This window comes from Sapajus apella, unplaced genomic scaffold (genome assembly GCF_009761245.1).
Source record: "Sapajus apella isolate SASKATOON/1434 unplaced genomic scaffold, GSC_monkey_1.0 scaffold53, whole genome shotgun sequence".
Lineage (NCBI taxonomy): Eukaryota > Metazoa > Chordata > Mammalia > Primates > Cebidae > Sapajus > Sapajus apella.
Window position 1 is genome coordinate 8,197,610 of NW_022436993.1, and position 23,870 is coordinate 8,221,479.

A 23,870-nucleotide genomic window follows, 5' to 3' on the forward strand; every position below is an offset into this window, starting at 1 on the left:
TATGTACTTATTGGCTTCCAGGCTGGTGGAACAGCCCTTTTCCCAGGCATGCAGAGAAATACAACTCAGCCACTCTAATCACGTTAGTTTTGTGCAATGAAAAAAGTCAGGCCCTGAAATAATATTTTAGACAAAGAGAATTAACTTTAAGTTTGGTAACTGACTTAAGTATAATTCAAGTAAAATGAATTAATGGTAGAATTCGTTAAAATATATAAGTAACAATAAAGTGCCATAAAATCTCATTTGAATCTATTGTTTGTGGAGGGCAGGACAGAGATTACTATCACAACTACTTAGTACAGGAAGAAATTGACAGGGAATTTAGGGATTTGCCTATGGTCTCAGTTGAAATAAACCTGAATTTGGATCTTATGATGCCAAATCCTATGCTTTTGAATTCCTATTATTTTTTAAACAAATTAATCCATTATTACTTTGGAATGTACTTCTGTTTCTTAGGAAGTTGAAGACGAGAACACACCTTTTAAATATCCAAAGAGAATTCTTTTGATATTTTGTAACAATATGAATTTTTGGAGTATTCAGAATTTGATTAGAGCAAAATATAAATAGTATTGAATAAAATATTACATTATGTCAAGTATATTTCTTCCTTTATATATGTAGAGGACTTTATTAAACCAAAATTAAGCTATAGAGACATATGCAGATACAACTTATCCCGGTCTGTTATTAAACTTGATGAAAATCCTATGAGCAAAGACAAGTAAGACCAGGTTGATAAATTTGTGTCTCACTTGAACTGAAGCAACTCAAAAGGCAGAATGCACCCAGTTTCTTCAACCAGTCAAACATAAGGGTAAATAAAAAGCAATCTATTGTTAGACATTCTGAACAGAACTCAGGCAAAAATGCGCAGTCTAGATAATAGCCTAATAGAGAAAGCAAATTAAATTGCCTTTCAATTTAATCATTTTGAAAAATGAGCATTTATCAACGGATTTTTTGATGTACAGAAAACAATAAATGTGTACAATATGAAAAAGTAACTTACTACAGTCCCCACAAGCAACCAAATTTAGCTCTCCCAACATAAACATTATGTAAATGTGAGACCCATGGTCATGCTAGCTGAAGCAATAAGTTCTTTTCCTGAAGGGAATAAAAACAAAAACCCTCTAGAAAACTTAATTTTTTTAATGAAATTTTCTGTGTATATTCAAGTAGTCAGAAATGCCATCAAGGACAGTTCAATATAAAAATTTTAAATGCTCAACACATAAAAAGTCATACAAGTTTCATCAAAAACCTTACCTGTATTATGACAGAGATAGAGTGAGATAGACAGAGAACGGCATTTCAACCATTTCATTTTGCTGGTGTTTCTTATTTAAAGAATCAATCTTCCTACCAACATATAGAAAGATAAAAAAAAATTAAGCCAGAATATGCTTATGTCTGGCAAACAGTGTATTGGCAATTGCTTGGAAAAAAATATACATAGAAAGATATAGATACAAATACATAAAATCATCTTTACCTATCTATCCATACGTCTATTAATATATCTATCTACTGACTATCTTTCCATCTATCTATCATTTATCCTATACCTCTATCTCTATCCATTCTTCCATCCATCATCCACCCACTCATCTATCCATCCCTCCATCCATCCATCCATCCATCCATATTTTTGCATCTATGTATTGATCTATCTGAGAGAGACTCAGATATTAACTTATTTGGGAACGACAAGATGCCTCCCTTGACCACTGTTTAGTCAGTCTCTGCTGAGGCATCTTCTCCACTAGATCTCTCTTGTCTGTGGACTTCTGTGTCTATCTCTGCCTCAGTCAATTTCAGCAAAAATCCTGCTAAGTAAGTTTAGCAAGATTCCCCACCCTTGAAATCTGACCACCCTCAGTACTGATCAAATCCTCATCTCCCACCGTGGTATCTAATCACCCCAACCCTCCTTCAGTAAGAATCCTAACAAGTCAGTTTAGGCACAATTCCCACTTACTTCTCATGTCTCCTCTTAGTAACCTTCCCTCCACTGACAGTCGCTCTGCTCTTGGCCATATTTTCCCCCTTGCCCATGCTACATTTGGAATTGAGTCCAGTTCTATATCAAGGTTCTTTCTCCTATTGCAATTGTCCTGAATACAATCTGTTTTTACTGCTTTACCTAGTTTCTTTAACAAGGGTTATTTTTTTCTGTTCTTGTTGTAAAGAATTAGAACTCTCAAATAATAACACTCAGCAACTGTATCATTTTGTTGAGGTTGTCAGTGTCCTTTTATAACTATTTCATTTTTGTTCTCAACATCGTCCTTGGAGGTAGTCAAGGGAGGCATTTTCACCCCTTCTTCTAGGTTACAAAGCTGAGGTGCAAAGAGGCCAGAATCCAAGAAAATAAGTCTTGAAGCTAAGGTTTGCTAACTTCAAACCCTGGACTCCTTCCACCAGGACAGAGATACATCTCTAGGAGTTATGAATCAGAATGTCATCAACTGTCATTTCAGAGGACAAAATAATTCTAATATGTCTGGCAGGTGAATCCAACTTTGTTCCCAGAAACATATTAAATAATATAGATGTAGAAATATAGAGGAAAACCACAAAAATGTGGAATTTGAAATGTCTAGAAAGAGGGAAAAAACAAGTCCAGGCAGGTTTCTAGGTTTGTAGTCAGAAACTTTTAGATTTGCAACCTGAAAACTGTGTGACTCTGAGTTAAGGACAAAACACCCAGATAACTGTGAGAATTTTCATATAAAGTGCCTGCCTCATTGCTTACTTACCGTATGGTAAGAACTCATACCAATTCTTCACTTTGCTTTATCTAGAAAGACATGGTCTTTCCCTTAACTTGTCAACTGCAAAACTAGGTTTTAGCATCTGCTTATTTTGCAATGATTTAAGACATGTTATTTAAACAAAAAGGACAATGGAGAGATTTGAAAGCACATGTAATCAAATTCCAATATATACATGTGTCATATAAACACTAATGATTATGGCTGACATTATAGAAGAAAAGAGGTATCGATGTGTTTGGGCACTTCAAATATGTGAATTAAGTGATTTCTGTGTTTTATTCTGCTCTGAAATGATAAGATATTATTGTGGATGGGAGAAAAGGGAAAACTTACTTTATTTCTACCCTCCTCCTCTTTCAAGAATATTATCTAAGATTCCAAAACACTGTTTTGGACCACATTTTTATGCAGTGATAGTAAAGGGGAAAATATTTTTTTAAAAAAAAATAATGTTCCTAGGTAAGACATCTCTTGTACCCTCTTCTCTTCCATTTCAGGAAGAAGGTAAATGGGTGGGAGGGCCTCTTCTAGAAGGGCCAACATACTTGCTTTCTTACTCTACCTCTTGCTTACTCAGGGCTAAATTGTTAGCCCTCTAAGCCCTGGGTCTGGTCTGTCCCTAGCTAAATCTTTCTTTCTTCTTCTTTTTTTTTTTTGCATAATTTGTTGCTAGAATATATACTCTTGGCCATGCAAATTACATGAATTGTGATAAGATTTGAGAAACTCCCTTCTTCCCCTTGGGGCTTAAATTTAAATCCTGTTTCCAGGCAAATTACCAAAAAGCTTTTTAGGTCAATGAGGACAGGAGCAAAGCTAATTAATAAGGTGGATTCATGTTTGCTATTTTCCATTTTGCCTTGTGCTTAACCACCTCAATAACATGAAGTATGTGTGTGTGTATCTGTGTAGATGTGCATGCGGGCATTATTGAGCCCCCTGGTCATAATATTATCTTAATATTAAAATTATGTTATCTTGTGTAACAACTTGATTCTATTCTGAGAAAGGCACAATGGAATTGAAACAAAGAGAACCCAGTAGGATTGGAAAGGCAGAAAGACCAACTGAGGAAATATTAACACATGGATTACTCTATACAATTTGGAAAGCTCAAACTAATATTTAATAATCTCATTTATGAAAAAAGAATATAGGGAATTTAAAAAATATTCTAGCAAGTAAATTTACAAGATCTAGGCTGTAAAGCTTATTTAAATAAGAGAGTTCATATAACATTTTTTTTCAAATGGAAACTAGTTAATACTACCAATCTTATTGTTATAAAGGGAAATGTGTGTGCGTTTTTGTGTGTAAGTGTGTTGTGTGTGTGCGTTTTCTGTTGAGAGTGATAACAAAGTAGATGCAGGACCAATATTTTCTTTATTTCCATAAATAAAGTTTTATTGGAACGCAACCATGACTGTTCATTTACATACTGTCTGTGGCTACTGAGCTATAACAATAGAGTTGGGTAGTTGTGACAGAGACCATAAGGCCTGCAACAACTAAAATATCATCTGGCCCTTTAGAGAAATGGGTTGCCAACCCCTGCTACAGAGTCCAAGAATGGTCCCTGGATTAGTGTCATCAAAATGACCTTGGAATTTGTCAGAAACGCAAATTTTCTGGCCCATCCTAGACCTACGAAATAAGAGATTTGTTTTTTATACTGATAAATGAAAGCAAAGGAGAGCACAAGACCACGGATAGCAAAGCTCTGTACTGAATCAGCCTTGCATGAAACACATCATAAAGTAAAAGCCATAATGATGGAATCAAATCCGACAAGACATAGGCAAAAAATACTCAAAATTAAGGGAAAACCCTATTTAAAACAGTGTTTAACCTCCATTGTCATTAACAACAAATCCAACCCTAAGTGTATATTGGGTCTTGAGCTACAGTATAACCATAATAGCACATATATAATCTTTTAAACCTTTGTTCTGGGGTCAGCAATATGTGTGAAAGTTTTACACAGGTGAACTCATGTTATGGGAATCTGTTGTATGGATTTTTTTCATCACCCAAGTATTAAGCCTATTACCCAATAGTTACCTTTTCTGCTCCTCTCCCTCCTTCCATCTTCCCCCTAAAGTAGACTCCAATATCTGTTTTTCCCTACTTTGTGTTCATAACTTCTCATCATTTAGCTCCACTTAAAAGTGAGAACATGCAGCACTTGGTTCCTGTTTCTGGGTTAGTTTCCTAAGGATAATGACCTACAGTTCCATTCATGTTCCCACAAAAGACATGATCTTATTCTTTTTTATGGCTGCATAGTATTCCCTGGTGTATACGTACCACATTTCTTTATGCAATCTGTCATTGATGGGCATTTAGGTTGATTCCATGTCTTTGCTTTTATGAATAGTGCTGCAACAAACATTCACGTGTGTGTCTTTATGGTAGAATGATTTGTATTCCTCTGGGTATATACCCCATAGTAGGATTGCTGGGTTGGATGGCATTTCTGTCTTTAGGTCTTTAAGGAATTGCCATTCTTCTTTTCACAATGGTTGAACTAATTTACACCTCCACCAACAGTGTATAATTGTTCCCTTTAATCTGCAACTTCACCAGCATCTGTTATTTTTTTACTTTTAAATAACAACTATTCTAATTGGTGTGAAATGGTATCTCACTGTGGTTTTGTTTTGCATTTCTCTAATGATGAGTGATATTGAGCATTTTTTCATATGCTTGTTGGCTGAATGTATGTCTTCTTTTGAAAAGTGTCTATTCATGTATTTGTCCACTTTTTAACGGGTTTTTTTTCTTGTAAATTTTTTAAGTTCCCTATAGATCCTAGGTATTAGACATTTGTCAGATGCATAGCTTGCAAATATTTTCTCTCATTCTTTAGGTTGTCCCTTTACTCTGTTGGTAGTTTCTTTTGCTGTGCAGAAGCTCTTTAGTTTAATTAGATTTGATTTGTTAATTTTTGCTTTTGTTGCGATTGCATTTGGTGTCTTTGTCATAAAATCTTAAAATCTTTGCTTGTTACTATGTTCAGGATGGTATTGCCTAGGTTGTCTTCCAGAGTTTTTATAGTTTTGAATTTTACATCTAAGCCTTTAATCCATCTTGAGTTGATTTTTTGTATATGGTGTAAGGAAGGATCTAGCTTCAATCTGCTGTATATGGCTAGCCAGTTATCCCAGCACCATTTATTGAATAGGAAGTCTTTCTCCATTGCTTGTTTTTGTCAGGTTTGTTGAAGGTTAGATGGTCATAAGTGTGTGGCCTTATTTCTGGGTTCTCTATTCTGTTCCATTTTTCTATGTGCCTGTTTTTGTACCAGTAACATGCTGTTTTGGTTACTGCAGCCCTGCAGTATAATTTGAAGTTGGGCAACACGGAACTTCCAGCTTTGTTCTTTCTGCTTAGAATTGCCTTGGCTATTTGGGCTCTTTTTTGGTTCCATAAAAATTTTAAATAAATTTTTCTAGTTCTGTGGAGAATGTCATTGGTAGTATGATAGGAAGAGCACTGAATCTGTAAATTGCTTTGGGCAGTATGGCCTTTTTAATGATATTGATTCTTCCTATTCATGAGCATGTTTTTTTCCATTTGTTTGTGTCTTCTCTGATTTCTTTGAGCAGTGTTTTGTAATTCTCATTGTAGAGATTTTTCACTTCCCTGGTTAGCTGTATTCCCAGGTATTTTACTGTTTTTGTAGCGATCGTAAATGAGATTGCCTTTCTGATTTGACTCTTGGCATGGCTGTTGTTGGTGTATAGGAATGCTTGGGATTTGTGAACATTGATTTTGTATCCTGAAACTTGCTGAAGTTGCTTATCAGCGAAAGGAGCTTTTGGGCCTAGACTATGGAGTCTCTAAATACAGAATCATGTCATCTGGAAACAGGAATAGTTTGACTTCCTCTCTTCCTATTTGGATGCTCTATTTCTTTGTCATGCTTGATTGTTCTGGCTAGGACTTCCAATGCTATGTTGAATAGGAATGATGAGAGAGGACATCCTTGTGTTGTGCCAGTTTTCAAGGAAATGCTTCAGCTTTTGCCCATTCAGTATAATGTTAGCTGTGGATCTGTCATAGATGGCTCTTACTACTTTGAGGTATGTTTCTCCCATGCCTAGTTTCTTGAGCGCTTTTAACATGAAGAGTGTTGAATTTCGCTGATAACTTTTTCCACCAATTTCTCTTAAGAAATGTTTGTTAATGGCTTACATACTCATGGATAACCAAGAACCGAAGTTATGACAATGGCAGAGTAGTTAAAATAAAAGACTCTAACAATTGTATATATTTAACAATTAACATAAAGGGCGCCAGCTAAGTTACAACCAGAAGTTCAAGTCCTTCCATTTATGTTTGAGGCTACCTCAAGTGTTAAAAGCAACAATGTCACTGCCACACTAATAATAAGAAAATTGGACCATTTACATTATTATTTTTCGTTTTTCATGACAACCAGAGAATCATCACAAGGCAACCAAGTAAACCCCATTGCAAAGAGAACAGACTTCTTTAAGGAGAGGCATGAGACAAAGTGTCTTACCTTGGGGAGGGCAAAGAGGAAAGAGGTGGTAGCCATATTTGTATAGGAGAAGAAATCAGCTAATATTTGGAGGAACTTCTTCCTCTCCCTGTATATATTACCCATAGTGACTGACACTAGGACTAAGCCACATCATGGAATTCCCATGTGCATACACAAACATTCAAAATTCCACAAAGTATATTTTATACTATTAAGCACTGTGCTATAATAGGAAGGTTGTCAAATGCAGTAGATCCCAGATAGATATTGTTCGAATCCAATCTTTATTATTTTCCCTTTTTTTGAAAATCTGTTTGAAACTCCACAGTGAATTATTTCTAAATCTGTCATCTTGCCTACCTGGGGTTGTCTGAATATAGAAAAAAGTGGGAAGGGGTGGATGATGGAATTTAGCAAGGAAAGGTAGCTACTTCGTGTGCTTCTCAGACTCAGGAAGCATGTGCTCTACACTGAAAATTAAATGAATCATCATGGTATGCTACACTTAATTTCCATTTAGCTTTTAGAATTTGATCTGATAACAGAAACATCTACATATAAGCAAGGAATGCCACTGCCACAAATTTTTATATTTAACATTTATCAAATCAATGTCTCTCTAAATAACTCCAGCCATTTACTGTATTTGTCCTATCTTTATATCAATAATGACAAAAGCACCTGAAAGGTTAAAATTGTATTCTTTTCACTTCAGGTCATACTAAACTGAACAACTCATGGCTTCATCGATGACAGCATCACCACCGTTACCCAGGCCAGCAAAACCAAATACCCTTTAAAATGTTAAATCTGGCATTTATCATAAAATGATGATCAAAGAACATTCTGAGAACCAAGTGTGATAAATTTTACACACACAATTTAAGCATCAGCTTGGCTACCTAGCTTAACTTCCCAGTTTACCATTTTCTGGTGGAGACCCTTGGGTAGGTTATCTGAATTTTCCAAGACTCCTGAGTTCTTTTATCTGCAACGTGTAATTTTGTAATATTTAAATCATGGGACTGTTGTGAAGATTGAAAAAGCTAATCCATTTGAGCATTCAGGCTGGCACTTGAATAGGCTATTCATGACCATGTAAGGCAAGGGAGGCTGGTATTAATATTCCTTCTCATCTCCAGTTTACACATGCAGAAAGCACCTCAGAATAGTTAAATTATTTATTTCAGGAAACACAGGAAATAATCAGCCCAGGCTTAAAATATCAGTCTGATCCTTTCTAAATTTTATTCTTTTTCTTTATATTAAACTTCTTTATTTAAGACCATAATTTGGTCTATATATGTTATCTAAATCATAAATGACTTCCGTTAAATCTTTGGTTAAATCCAAGGCCAAGAGCAATAAACCCATGTAAATGGGAAGATACCAAATTCAAGTAATTTTAAAAAATGTTCCATATACTCATGGATTATAAGAAAACTAAAAATAATCCAAGATAAAGCTCAGCTTTGAATCCAATATACATTCATCAGATATACTAAGAAAATGGTTCAATTAATGGTAGTTTATCAAAACAATTCTATTTCATTTTCTTTAATACCTTGTATGCAATTAAATCTAAATTACAATTGCAGAACTGAATACATTGGAAAAGTGATGACCACAGATAAGACTATTCTAATGTTTAATTGTCAAACTTATATAAGAAATGGCTATATGCCAATTAAAGCAACCATTTCTTCACAGTAGGAAAAAAAGAATCCTGAATGTCAAAACACTTACCGCCGCTTGCCGATGAGTATTGGACAATATTCCATGAATCTTCACTTTATCTTTTTCCATTTGGTCTATATTCACCCACAGATCCCGGCTGGCAGAATCAGATGGACCATATATCCGAGATATATAGTAATTGTGGTCTGTATCCTCCTGCAATAACAGACAATAATGTATATCAAGAACAGAGATGCTTTCCCTACAATTCTTTTTTAAAATATCCTATTGAATTTAACAATGCTAATAGTCTTTAACAGAGCCAAGTGATTTAACTAACCTCTAAGAGAAGTGAATTCGGATTAAATAAATAAATGTGCATATACACAGACACACACATACACAAACTATAAGAAAAAAAGAAAAAATGTTAAAGAAATAGGTCTAGGATTTGAATAATAATGTTTGGAATGTGAATTTTGTCTAATTCATTTATTATCTAAGTGCTAATTAAATAAAATGATTCTTGAAATCCAGTCAAATCATGAATCCCATGTATTTTTTCCCAAATCATCAATCTAGATATACATATGTGATTGATCACAAAAGGGAAAAGAATATTCTCAGCAGTATTCTGAACAGATTTTGCCTTATGACTAAAAGAAAGGCTACAATCCAAAACGTAAATGTTGAGAATAGTGATTAAATATTTTGAATATTTAACAATTTCAATATATATTTCCTTCTAAGTTTTGTATTTTATGTCTGTGTATTTTATGTGTGTGTGTGTGTGTGTAAAATCAGAAGTCTTCTTTGGAAGAAATCGTTGAATATACAAGACTTAGAAGGAAATATATGCTGTGTACAAAGATCTAATTTCTCACCAGAACCAAAATGTCCTTTTTGAAAAAAAATGTCTCTTTCGAACTTACTCCTAAAACCCTAAGGTATAATCACTATTTGTAATGACGCATTGAGACTTCTCTTCTTTAAAAATAAGGTTATATCAGGGTCTGCTTTTAGCTAATGGTCCCGGAAATGGAGAGAATATATATTTTTTCTTTAATTTGGGTTATTAAATTCTACTTTTATTTGAATTCTCATTATTGGTGTTACCATAGTACCTGTCACAAAGCCTTTATTAGTCATGTTTCCCACTCCCTGAAGAGATTTAAATGTTTTAAGAGGCAATTTTGATGAGAAATACCCAGAAAAATTATGATTCTTGGTTAATTCTGATTGCAATGTTTTTTAACCATGAAATTTAATTGTGCTTATCAATTTGAGGAGTTATGAGACTGAAAATATTTTAAAACATTCAGGTAAATGTAAAAAAAAATGTTGAATAAATAGGTCTATGATTTAAATAATAAGGTTTGGGATATGAATTTTGTCTAAATCATTTATTATCTAAGTGATAATTAAATTAAAAAAAATTTTTCTTGAAATCCAGTCAAAACATAAATCCCATGTATTTTTTTCACAAATCATCTCTTCTCTCTCTCTCTCTCTCTCTATATATATATATATGTATATATATATATACATACATATATATTTATATAGAGAAACTGATTACAAAAAGGAAAAGAATATTCCATGCAGAATTCTAAATAGAATTTGCCTCATAACTAAAATAAAGACTATGACCCAAAATGTAAATGTTGAAAATAGTGGTTAAATGGCAACAGTAAGTTTGTAATCGCAGCACTTTGGGAGGCCAAGGTGGGTGGATCACTAAGGTCAGGGGTTTGAGACCAGCCTGGCCAACATGGTGAAACACAGTCTCTACTAAATACAAAAATTAGCTGGGTGTAATGGCACGTGCCTGCAATTCCAGCTTCTCGGGAGGCTGAGGTAGGAGAATCGCTTGAATGCTGGGGGTGGAGGTTGCAGTGAGCCAAGATCTTGCCACTGCACTCCAGCCTGGGAGACAGAGTGAGATTCCATCTCAAAAACAAAAACAAAACCCTAGCTATATCTGCAATTAAACTCTGGGTATGGCACACAAATTGTGTGTACATCTTAGTGAAAACAAGAAAGGTCTTTATTGGTGGAAGAAGAACAAAGTAGATATAAAGAAAGAAGAAGGAAAAACATGAAGTCCCCAAGATCTTTGAAACCTCAATGGGTTTCCCACCCTCCCTCTGTTTCAGGACCTCATAATGACACTGATAGTTTGGGTTGTCTGACACACACTGCATGTGTCTCCTACGTATGCAACTCCTCTGTGCTGTCTTGGCTTCACCACTGGAAGATTTGGAGGTAGGAACCTTCCTTGACATTGGGCACAAGCCATTTTGCTCATGTCATTACACTGGCCACAGCGGTTGGTGGCATGCATGAGCAGATAACCTAAGAAGCAACAAATTCCTTACTCAGACATTCAGGAATTTAGGTAGAGAAGAGATCATTTCCCTTGTTCTGATTGCTGAGATGTATGGGTGTGAGACCTCGAACCACTGCCTCCACTTTGCTACCATGAGAAAACTCTGCCTGAAGATAAAGCAAAGACATAGCTTAAAGAAGGAATTGCAGGTCAGACATGGTGGCTTACACCTGTATCCCAGCACTTTGGGAGGCCGAGGTGGGTGGATTACCTGAGGTCAGAAGTTTGAGACCAGCCTGGCAAAAACGGTGAAACCCGTCTCTATTGAAAATACAAAAAATTAGCCAGGTGTAGTGGCGGATGCCTGTAATCACAGCTACTCGGGTGGCTGAGACAGAAAAATCACTTGAACCCGGAAGGCAGAGGTTGCAGTGAGCCTGGGTAACAGAGTGAGACTCCATGGAAGGAAGGAAGGGAGGAAGGAAGGGAGGGAGGGAGGGAGGGAGGAGGGGAGGAAGGGAAGGTGGGCAACCAAACTGAAGCATCTTTGAACAAGGCCACCTAGAGTTCAATTCATTGAATATTTCCTTCAAAGCCACCCTTTAATACCATTCACTGAATTTTTTAAATTAAAAATTAAATTATGTGAAATAATAATTCATTTAATTTTTCAGTGAATGGTATAAAATGGTGGTTTTGAAGAAAATATTCAATGTGCTTACATCAAAATGTCAATTTTTATCCCTATTGACAGTGTTATTACAAAGATTTCAGCAACACTGAAGTTAAAGATGTACTCTTTAGGTGAATTACATAACAGATTCTATGATCCTGCAAAATTTCCCTATAATTACTAAACAGATTCTATTTTCTTTAAAATGTCAAAATTTCAGAATTGAATTCAGTATCATTTTTGAAATCAGCATTTATAAAATAATCCTGGCATTTTCCTTAATCTCTGGATTTCTGTGATTAGCTAAGAAAGAGTCTTGAAGTTGTCATAAAGAATAAGAATATCATTTTACTTAAATAATGAATTATCTGCAAAAACATATATGATTTAGTCTAATTACAAATATCCACCACCGATATAGCCATGTGAAAATACACCTTCAGTTTTACTTAAATCGGAGCTGCCAAAAACAATATCACATCTTTGAAATACTAGAGCTTGGTATTTGACTTCTATAGCCCACGCCTGCCAAGTTGTCATGGCAACTTTTATTCAAAATGGAAGACAATTTATTGTTTACTTAAGAATGCAGAGACACAAGTTATTAAATTCCAGAGAGGTGTTTTGCTCAGATATTCAGAAAAACCATAAAATAGATGTCTCAAAAATGTGACATTTTAGCACTAGTAAATTATTCAAAACATGTCTTGTCCTTTTTAGGAGTAATGGCACTTAAGATTCGTCAAAAGCCACTTTGAGTACAAAGATTTTCATTTTCTGTTCAAAAGCAAACTATTTCTAACACCACAGAAAATAAAACACAACACTACTGTGATATGCCTAGTTGCCAATTCATTTAGGGAACCAACTGTTAGAGAAAGTAGATGGCACAGTATGTGGTCATAAATCGTATAAATCCAAGTTCCTCAAAAATGCATGGAAATGTTCAGTTGTAGACACACAGAGGACATACACCAAAAATACAGAGGAAAAGTTATCATAACTGCAGCTTAGCCATTCTGCAGCAGTCAACCAATCTACATAATTCCTAACCCAAATGCTGCCTCCTTTTCTATCACGGATATTGATGGATAATGTTTATGAATGTCTCACATTGCCTCATGCAGTAATAATATTTGAACTCCAGCTTCATTTCATTTGGAACTTAAAAAATAAAAGATCAAAAACATACTGTATGACTATCACTGTGGTAGTTATTTGATATATATGGATACTTGAAATATAATCAAAATTCTTATTAAGACTATTTAACATTGACTCAATTGGCCACCTCTTGAACATCATTCCTTAATTAATAAAGGAAGATTATAATTTGAATTATTCTTGCCAGGTGTTAACGAATAGACTGCAATCTTATAAGAATGATTTAAAAATACTACTTGTGGGTATTACACTCCTCAGAAATAAAGAGTTAATAAAAGAGTTCCCTGTGATCTAAGGAGATTCATGTTGATATAAGAAACCAAAAGCACATGATGAAACCAAAGGATGTGATGAAATAACAAGAGGAGAGACACAGTGAACTGCCCGTTGTCAGGTAAAGAATTACAGAGACGAACCCACTACTGACCAGAATAAACATGACTAAATTACCAGTCAGAACCGAGGAAATAGTCCCGAGGTACATACAACATGAAATGAAAAAGAATAATGAGAAAAATGTCTAGGACGAATGTTATGGATTGAAGTTTGTGTCCCCGTGACAAAATTTGTAAGTCGAAGCCCCAATGCCGAATGTGCTTGTATTTGGAGATAGAGTCTTTAGGAAGGTCATTAAGGTCAAATAATGTCATAAGAGTGGGGTTCTGATCCCATAGGATTAGTGCCCTTGTAAGAAGAGATGTAAGATTCATTTTCTTTCCTTCCCTCTCTTTTTAATAACTTTCTCTATCATGTGAGGATACAGTAAGGAAGCTGTCTATAAGCCAGAAAGGGAGCCCTTACTACGAACCCAAGCAGCTGGCACCTTGATTTGGGACTTTTAGCTGCCAGGACTGTGAGAAAAAATATTTCTGTTCTTTAAACCACCTAGCCTATTGTATTTTGTTATGTCATCTCAAGCTGACAAGACAAAGTCATCACATAAACTGCAGGAAAAAAAAAAGGAGATGAGATGCATACATAGTTGTTGTAAAAAAAAAATTAAATATATATTTTAAAATTTTTATATCTCAATTTTTTCTGAGATAAAGACTTGAATTTGCACATCATATCCCAAGAAAATCTGCAATAGAAATTTGAGTACTGCAATATTTCCTAATGAGGTTTCTATAGATTAATGAAGAAGTCTTACAGGCATCTAGAAGGATAAATTGAGCTATCAATATGGAGGAAAAACCACTGAATAAGCTGGTACCTGGTACCTCTCCATAATATCTGTCATCAATAACGATTATACAATCTTAGAGGATAAAGTTGTGACTCAAGATATTTTTTTGTTCAGTCAAGTTGTAATTTAAATATATAGACAACAAATGTGTTTCTAACACATACAAATATACAGAGACTACACCACCAATAAGAAGTTTTTAAAAATATAATGCCTAATTATACACTCAACCAACGGGTGAATCAATGTTCCTATAACAAAAATTCTGTAAATATTAGCTGTATGTAGCATGTGGCTATCTACGGGAATAGAGAAACTAAAGCAAATATTCTGATGGTGAGCACTGTCTCCATGAAAACTACATAAAGAGAAAAGGGACAATTTCATTATCATGGTTATAAATCAGAATGTTATTACTATCAACCATGAAAATATAAAAATAACTAATGTTTCATAGCAGGCAATTGACAGATAAATCGGAAAGTCTGAAAGTTTAAAAAGTAGTAAACTCAAAATTTTAATTTTTTAGATAACCTTTTGTGGTAGAGGTCTGAAACTTGTGGCATTCAGGTTGTATACAGGGCGCTGAAAGCCAGCTGGAAAAAAAATTAAATTCATAATTTTCCTCAAGCATAGTCAACTGAAGAATCACGAGGTTCACAAATTTGGGAGGAAAGCTTTATTTCTCCTTTGCAAATTCTAATATGATTAGGAAAGTTGAGGGAGGGGATAGGAATTTTATCTCACATTGCATTTCACGTAGTCCACTCCCAAACTAGCTTTGAGCTGCCAGTCATTCCACAAGGCAGCCCCTGCAAGCTACAGACTGGCCCACTCTGCAGAATGGAAAGGGTATTTTCCAGCAAAGTAGAGAGCAAAACAAGACAGGGATTTACGCTGATCAGGGTAGCTGAGTATACATATTCAATAAACTATAGGAGGAGTCATGAGTATTTATGAAAGGAGAAACATGTCAAGTGCAATTGAGCTTCGTGTCTCTTTAAGGGTCACGTGTACAAAAAATGTTGTTAGCCAGATCTGAGGGTGGAGTTTTGGGTTCCCAGACATCAAAAGGTGAAGCCAAGGACACAAAACCTCTCACTGAGAACCCTCCTTGAGTTAGTGGAAACCTGTCCAGACGTGGCAGTCTGGTTTTAGGAGAGGATGCATTGTGAAACTGGCGAATGGTAATGTGGAAATTGTAAAGTGGGAGGGTGAATCCAGCTGCTGCCTCAGATGATTGTCCAGTGGTAATAAAGGAATTGGTCATCCGTTTCTTGCTTTCCAGAGCTGATTTCTGCTTACTCCTTAGAAAGAATTCTGGTTCAAGATTAATAAGGAAGGGGCATACTGGGGCATGACTGACCTCCCATCCCACCATGGCTGAGAACTCAGCTGTTTTAAGGTTTCTCTGAGGTCCTCTTGGCCATGAAGAGTCCACTCAGCTGGTTAGAAGATTAGAATTTTATTTTTACTTCTCAGTACTTATGCTATAATCTCAATTTTGCAAAATTACATCTATTCAAATATGAATGTGTACATTTCTACTCATCTATCTATTTCTCTATCCTCTCTGATAATTTGTCTAAAGATATGGGTAGAAGATGTTTACCATAGATTGGTTAATTCTAGATGATGGAATTTAGAAGGATTTTCTTCTCTCTCATCTGCATTATTTGAATTTTTTATAATAAACACATTATATGCAAACCACTTTTTTCTTTTTGTCTATATAAAGCTTTAGAAAATATGGGCTGGGAGGAGGGGCTCACACCTATAATCCCAGCACATTGGGAGGCCAAGGAGGGAGGATCTCAAGGTCAGCAGATTGAGACCATCCTGGCTAACACAGTGAAATCCCGTCTCTACTAAAAATACAAAAAAATAGCTGGGAGTAGTGGCACGTGCCTGTAGTCCCAGCTATTTGGGAGGCTGAGGCAGGAGAATCACTTGAACCTGGGAGGCAGAGGTTGCAGTGAGCCGATGCCATGCCACTGCACTCCAGCCTAGGGGACAGAGCAAGACTCCATCTCAAAAAAATAAAAATGAAAAAGAAAGAAAAGAAAAAGAAAATATGTGAAGATGCTCAGGGGCATTAATTGTTGATTTTTTGAATCAAACTGCCAACATATATCAAGAGACCAAGGCCACATGCTATATACAGTAAATAGTTCTATAGAATTTCTATCATAAGTAATTTGAAGAGTTCTCAAAAAAGAATGCTTTAACATATTATAGATCTGATATTCAGTATAGATATTCAAGGTCAATAACTTAAAGTTTCTCTGTGAAACAGCTGATATATAAATTTCCATTACCTTTTTTTTTGAATACCAGCTTTGACAACTTAACTGCTGTAGAATGCAGTGTTTTTCACTAATTGCCATAAACTAAATCAGCATTAAGAGAAATGCAGTAAACAGTAAAATATTCATTTCCACTAACTTTTGAATGAGAGATTAGAGTTGGAATCTTTATAAAGTGATTTTTTATTGTTTTAAAGAAACAACACCAAATCATCTCCTTTTTTCATTCACTTATATAAACAGTAAACTGGACACACAGCTACATTCTGACAGAGCTGTGGGTAGATCAGGAACCAGCGGCAGGAGGGAGATATCCTGTGGCCAAAGACGTTAAACTTGCAGACAGGCCAACTGATTTCTAGTTCTCACTGGCTTGGTCTCTAACAAGCTGTAACTTTAGTGAGGTCAATTATCCATTCAGTTCATTTCAGTGTGACCTTTCCTGCACATAGATTCCCTCTTTTGCCAGACGTAAAATCATACAGAAAAAGGCAGGAGTTGTGGACTTAAAAAGCTGACCAGTGGAATGGGTAATAACTCCTAGCTGGGTTGGAAACTGACTTCATTGAAAGCAGTGAGGTAAAGATCCCAGTCCTGAATGTCCACCTTTTTCCGGTACCTTAGAAGGTGACTTACAGGGAGTAAGGGGTGGGCAGATAATTAAATCACATTAATTATTTATTAACAAAAAGTGAATGATTGATAGTATTTAGCTTTTTTTCACTGGGTTGCTAAATAACTAAATTAAATGAATGTTATTTAAACATATTTGAAAAGCATTAAGAACAGAATATAAAGTATTCAGCATCCTTAAATCAAACCCTGACAATTTCAGCATAAGAACAATTACACATTAGCTCTGAATAGACTTCAGTGTCTATCAGCAAATACTACATTAATACCTTCTTCAGATACTAAGAATAATCAATTACATGGTATATAATTCAATTTACTGGTATAGTGTCAGAAGAATTAAAATCTATCCATCTGTCTCTTGTTGGTGATATCAGATTTTTGCACCAGCTCTCATTATGCACATCTTTTCTGTGTCGTTTCAGTTGTTTACCCATATCTTCATCATTTCCCCAAGAATTTTTACCTACTTGATCGATTTGCAGCATGGTCTGTCCCTCTAGCTAGATCTTATCTACGACGTTTGTGGGTATGATTTATTTTATCACTCCTTCGGAAGAGTTTAGTTAAGTGACCCTCCTAAAAATGTAATATTAGTAGAGTGGGTTGTGTGTATGCGTATGAATTTACCGTAAAGTCAGAATACTGCACAACACATAAAAGACAGGATTCCAGATGTATTTCCACTATAAAACAGTTTCCGTTTTCCCAGTAACAATCTCTCTTGCAGATGAGATTGTCCTCTCTGCTATGCAGAGTTGGATGAGCCAGATGGCCATAAAAGCACAATACCTTTGTGATCTTTCAAATGTATAACAAAATTAACACAGTTCATTCAGTTAAGTGCTTGCCTAGACCTACAGGCATTTTGAGGTATATTAGTATGTGTTTATGTTGGTTCATTTATTATGAAATAGAATGTATTTTTCACTTGAGTATGCTATATCTTTATTTATCTACTCCCTGATACGAACCTTTAATCTTTTCGAGAATGAGCCCCATTGACTATTCCCAGTCATGGAGTGATGAGATAGAAGATGATAGAAAAACCATCTGAGGCAGAATTATTAGCATCTTAGTTTGTCTTTTATAAATACAACCAAGTGATTCCTAGTCATTGTCCTCTAAAGAGGTACACGGCCAATCTACAAGGGATTTCTGAGGGCTTCACAAACCCAACAAAAAATATGATTCAAAATTTTTTTTAAAAACATGTGTGAGATTTCTACTAAAATGCATAAAATTAGCATTAAAATAATGTAGCTCAGAGGAGATTTGAGTTGAAGTACAGGTTCTGACTTTAAATAGCCACTGTAAGTTCTGGGCTTTAGTCTGTATAGGAAGGAGTTGAACTAGATCTCTCATAGAATGGCTTTCGACTAAGCTTCTAAGATCTATGGCCACAAGACAAACAGAAAGTGACTGCTAGGTATAGGTCAGAAGGCCATTTGCCGGATTTAAGAGGTCCTCACTAAGAAAGATAAAAGCCTGTATTCGAATAGCTAGTGCAGGGAGCCAGTTACAGTTAGCACTGGTATCAGTTCCATCAGTACATAATCATTCTTGTTGAGAACTTGTAAATTGGCCCCAAAGTTGGAGGCAAAGTTCACAAATATGTTGCAGGGAAGATAAGAATCTTTGGAGACACTATGCATTATCTACATAAACTGAATAAATTATGGGTCTGGCATATATGTGCGCAACTATCTTTCAGATGCACAATACAATTGTGATGGGTAAAATGCATGTTCATTTCTCAGAGCCACTGATTTTTCCTGTAATTTTTGATGCTGTGATTTTCCAATCCACTGGAAATAAACAACTATAGTGTGGAGGAGCTTAATATGTTCTAATTTTAAAAAAAATCACCATTTGTAAAAGAAATTTCTGTTCTAGATTTAACATCCATGACAGGGCTGGAAATTGGATACTGTTTACACAATGCCTTAGGTCGGGCTACCATAACAATGTATGATAGACTGGATGACTTAAACGACAGAAATTTATTTCTCACAGTTCTGGAGGCCGGAAGTCCAAGATCAAGGTTCCAGATGATTTTGTTTTCAGTAAGGGCTTCCATAAAGGGCTACTTTCTCCCTGTGTCCTCAGGAGATCAGGAGAGAATTCCCTGGAGCCTTCTCCTCCTCTTACCGGAATATAAATCCCATGGGATTAGGGCCCCACCCTTATGGCCTTATTTAACCTTAATTACTTCCTAAAGGCCCTGATTCCAAATATAGTCACACTGGGGCCTAGGACTTCAACCTGTGAGTTTGGAGTGGGTGAGGGACACAATTTTAGTCCACAGCACACATACGCAGTTTCCTTATTAAGTTTGAATTTGTAAAAAAAAAAAGCCCCAGATGCCAGATATATTACTTTCAAAAACTCATGTCATATTCTAGTACTAATCACAAATGCCATTCAAGCTTTCTAATATAAGAAGGCTTTCGGAAAAATCCAGTTCTCTGTCTTGACCTATTTCTTATAAAAAAAAATTGATAACTGACTACTATTTATAATTTTAAAAGAATTATGCAAAAATTTATTCAGGATTAGCTTTGAAAAATTATTAACTCAGTTAAGAATGTCACATAATCAACTTCTGTGGAAAAGCTGGGTGGTTTCTTTGTACCAACTTGTGACTACTTGGCCAACGGTCTCATTTTTAAGGTAACTGTTACTGTTTAGTCTGGTATTTACAGTGAAAGGTAATAATATACATTTTTTTTTTTGAGACAGTCTCACTCTGTCGCCCAGGCTGGAGTACAGTGGCATGATCTTGGCCCACTGCAACCTCTGCCTCCTGGGTTCAAGCGATTCTCCTGCTTCAGCCTCCAGAGTAGCTGGGATTACAGGTGCACACCACCACGCCCAGCTAATTTTTGTATTTTAGTATAAATGGGGTTTCACCATGTTGGCCAGGCTTGTCTCGAACTCCTGACCTCAAATGATCCATGTGCCTTGGTCTCCCAAAGTGGTGGGATTACAGGCATGAGCCACTGCGTCTGCCTAGTATACTTTTAGTCAGATTTTTAAAAATGCTATTACTCATTTAATGTCAAAGAATGAAACTTTTCTTTAGTCTTTTTTCTTTGTTTCCAACTACTCCACACCTTTAAAATCTTAGCCTCCCAGATTCAGGAAGTGATCAATAAGCAATTCATCAGCTATAAATGGAATTTTGCTGCGAGGTTTGATGTCATTTGCCATAGAGTTAGAATCTAATACTACATTACCCTTCTGCACATCATTTTGCAAATAGAGATAACTTTCTGACCTTTGTCTTCAAGATTACAAAACAGAAGTTAGAATAAAAATAATGTCACAACACTGGAGTTACATCTACCTGAGATAAACGTGGATATATGTTGGAAACTATAAAACGCTATTAGATATCACTTTTGTTAGCACAAACAGACTCATTGGTTGCTTAATGACGAGGTTCTGAGAAATGTGTCATTAGGCAATTTCATCATTGTGCAAACATGATGGAGTGTACTTACACAAACCTAGATGGTATAATCTACTTTATACTTAGGCTATATAGTATGATCTACTGCTCCAGGTTACACACCTATACAGCAGCTAACTGTACTGAAATCTGTAACAACTGTAACACAATGATAAGGATTTGTGTATCTAAACATAGAGAAGTTACAGTAAAAATATGGTATTATAACCCTATGGCATCACTGTCATATATGTAATCTGTCCTTGACAGAAATGTTGCATGCATCACATGATTATAAACCACGGCAACAACAAAAAAAATCAGACATTCTACATTTTTATGCTATTAACATTTATAGAAGCATGAGTTCTCCTCAAACATCAGAGATCTTAACACAGGCTTTACAGAGTGAGGAACGATCTGTAGCCTCTAATATTGGAAAACAATTTTACAAATAAACGATACTCTGAAAACTCCCTTTTTAATGAATTTTATATGTGCCTCTAAGCATATAACTTTAATTATGAAAATATGTCTCCAACAGAAAAAGTACAGAATGAACAGCAATCAAATAAATTAATTTGGCCATTAATAGCATATATTATGCTAGCATAGATAATTATTATCCTAAAGAGAATAAAGAGAATATTTATCCTAACCTAATTCTATGAGAATACTGTTACTTTTAATAGTAAACCTAGTATCCAAATGTATTATCTGTCTAACGGGATTAACAACTACTTATAAAATGAAATCATACATATGTAATTGAAATTCTGGGACTGCATTTTAAAAACTTAACATATTTTAAAAACTTAACAAGTACCGGTAAAGAAGACATGCTATGTTGGGTAATTGTTTTCAAACTTATATTTCAAAATGGTAAAACAATGTATAGATAAACCTTGATGGAGTCTCTCTTTATGTATTTATATTTGGGTAAAAAATCCTCATAATAAACTTTTTCACATCTTGCACAATAAAACCTCTTTAAAAAAGCAGGATGCATGGTACTAAGAGTCAAAAACAAACATAATATATTTCATATTATTTAGTTCGTCTCACCTTTAAAGTTCATCGCATTGTTTTGAGGAACACTGAACATGTGAGGAGAAAAAGAGCAGTAATAAAGAGACAACATAGCTTTAAAGCAAATTAATTTTTTAAAATAACATACAAATATATGCATGATATGGTTTTACTGTGTCCCCACCCAAATCTCCAATTGTAGCTCCCATAATTCCCATGTGTCATGTGAGGGAACAAGAGGGAGGTAATTAAATCATGGGGGCGAGTCTTACCCATGCTGTTCTCGTGATAGTGAATAAGTTTCACGAGATCTGATGTTTTATACTGCACATGCTCTCTCTCTTGCCGGCCACCATGTAAGATATCCTTTCCTCTTCCTTTGCCTTCCACCATGATTGTGAGGCCTCCTCAGTCATGTGTAACTGTGAGTTCATTAAACCTCTTTCCTTTATGAATTACTGAGTTTTGGGTATGTCTTTATTTAGCAGCATGAGAATAGACTAATACAATGCATAATTGATAAAAGGGGGCCATATTAGTTAGTAAACTAGAAATGAATAAATACGCTATAATACTTGGAATGCCAAAATGAAGAACACTTACTTTCTGTGTTTCAGCATCCCCTTATGCAAAAATATTTCTAGCAAGCTTCAAGAAGTATCAAGAATATTGAATTAGTGTTCTACATTCTCTCCCTTTTTAATCCATTGGCTCAATCCCTGCCATCTATCATAATGAGATTTTGGTGCTTGGTTCTTCTATTGGATCTTTTATTTTAAAACTAACAAAATGATTAATCACATATTTACAAAAACTGAGTAACAAGTGTAACTAAAACTTATGCACCTATGATATTACAAAGCCCTCTGCTTGGCACATAATATATATAATATATTTAATCCTTGCAACAAACCAGTGAATTGGATACCACATTAAAAATAAAGAAACTGAAGCTGAGACATATGGAGTAGCTTGCCTAGCACCACATAAATCTCAGGGATACAAAACCAGTTCTGTATAACACACACAAACTCTAGAGTCAATGTTCTCTCCACTTCCACAATACCTTGTAGTTAACAAAATTTTTAGGATCTCAAAAAAAAAAAAAAAAAAATCACACACTTGCTCAAACTGTTTCCATTAGGCTACTTATCAGACTTTCTGTAAGAGCTCTCTCACGGGTCTCCCTGCTTCTCCTCCTACAAGTTCCCCTCACTCTATTCTCTACAGAGTAGAGTAATCCTTTTTGAAAAGTAATCCTATTAAAACAGCAATCTAATCATATCATGCCCCACTTCAGGAGACTTCCTATCACTCTTAGAAAAAAATCCAACATCTTTACCACACACCGTGCTTGATACAACCATCTCTTCAACTTCATTTTCTCATCTCATATTCCACACCAGTCACACTGGTTTTCTTGTTGCCCCACGAATACGTCAATATGTCAATATTCTCCAACATCACACACTGTACCTGCTGTTTCATGCCCCTGAAATAATCCTCTTTTACTCTGTTTTAATTGCTTTAAGTCCTTTAAAACATTGTTTAACATTGGATTTTTTTTCTTCTTCTTTTACCTCCACTGAACTTCTTTAAAAATCTCTCTCTGGGCCAGACATGGTGGCTCACTTTGGAAGACCAAGGTGAGGAGATTACTTGAGGTCAGAAGTTCAAGACCAGCCTGGCCAACATGGTGAAACTTTATCTCTACAAAAAATATAAAAAATTAGCTGGGCATGGTGGCGCACACTTATAATCCCAACTATTCGGCAAGCTAAGGCAGGAGAATCGCTTGAGCCCAGGAGGTGGAGGTTACAGTGAGCCAAGATTATGCCACTGCACTCTAGCCTGGGTGACAGAGTAAGACTCTGTCTCAAAATAACAATAATTATAATAATCTTTCTATGTATCGTATCCAATTCTGTGTTCTGGTGATTAGAACTTTGCCTAGTACCTAATAGGTACTCAACACATAGTCGTTGATGTTAGCACTTCTTTACATTTTACAAAGCTAATTTCTTTGGCTTTGTGGCCTCCTAGAAAAAAAGTCACAGTGGGCTGGGTGTGGAGCACCTCACCAACCCAAAGAATCCTGAATGAAGGGATAGTTGTTTTAA

The 23,870-nt window shown here is 35.5% G+C and overlaps 1 protein-coding gene across 1 annotated transcript in view; it reads right to left on the bottom strand.

The window, feature by feature from the left end:
- Positions 1-23,870, bottom strand: part of PLXDC2 (plexin domain containing 2) — a 425,653-nt gene that overhangs the window by 197,384 nt on the left and 204,399 nt on the right. Inside the window, exon 3 of the mRNA XM_032243929.1 lies at positions 9,046-9,192. Coding sequence (XP_032099820.1) covers positions 9,046-9,192 — 147 coding nt within the window. The remainder of the gene's footprint in view (positions 1-9,045; positions 9,193-23,870) is intronic.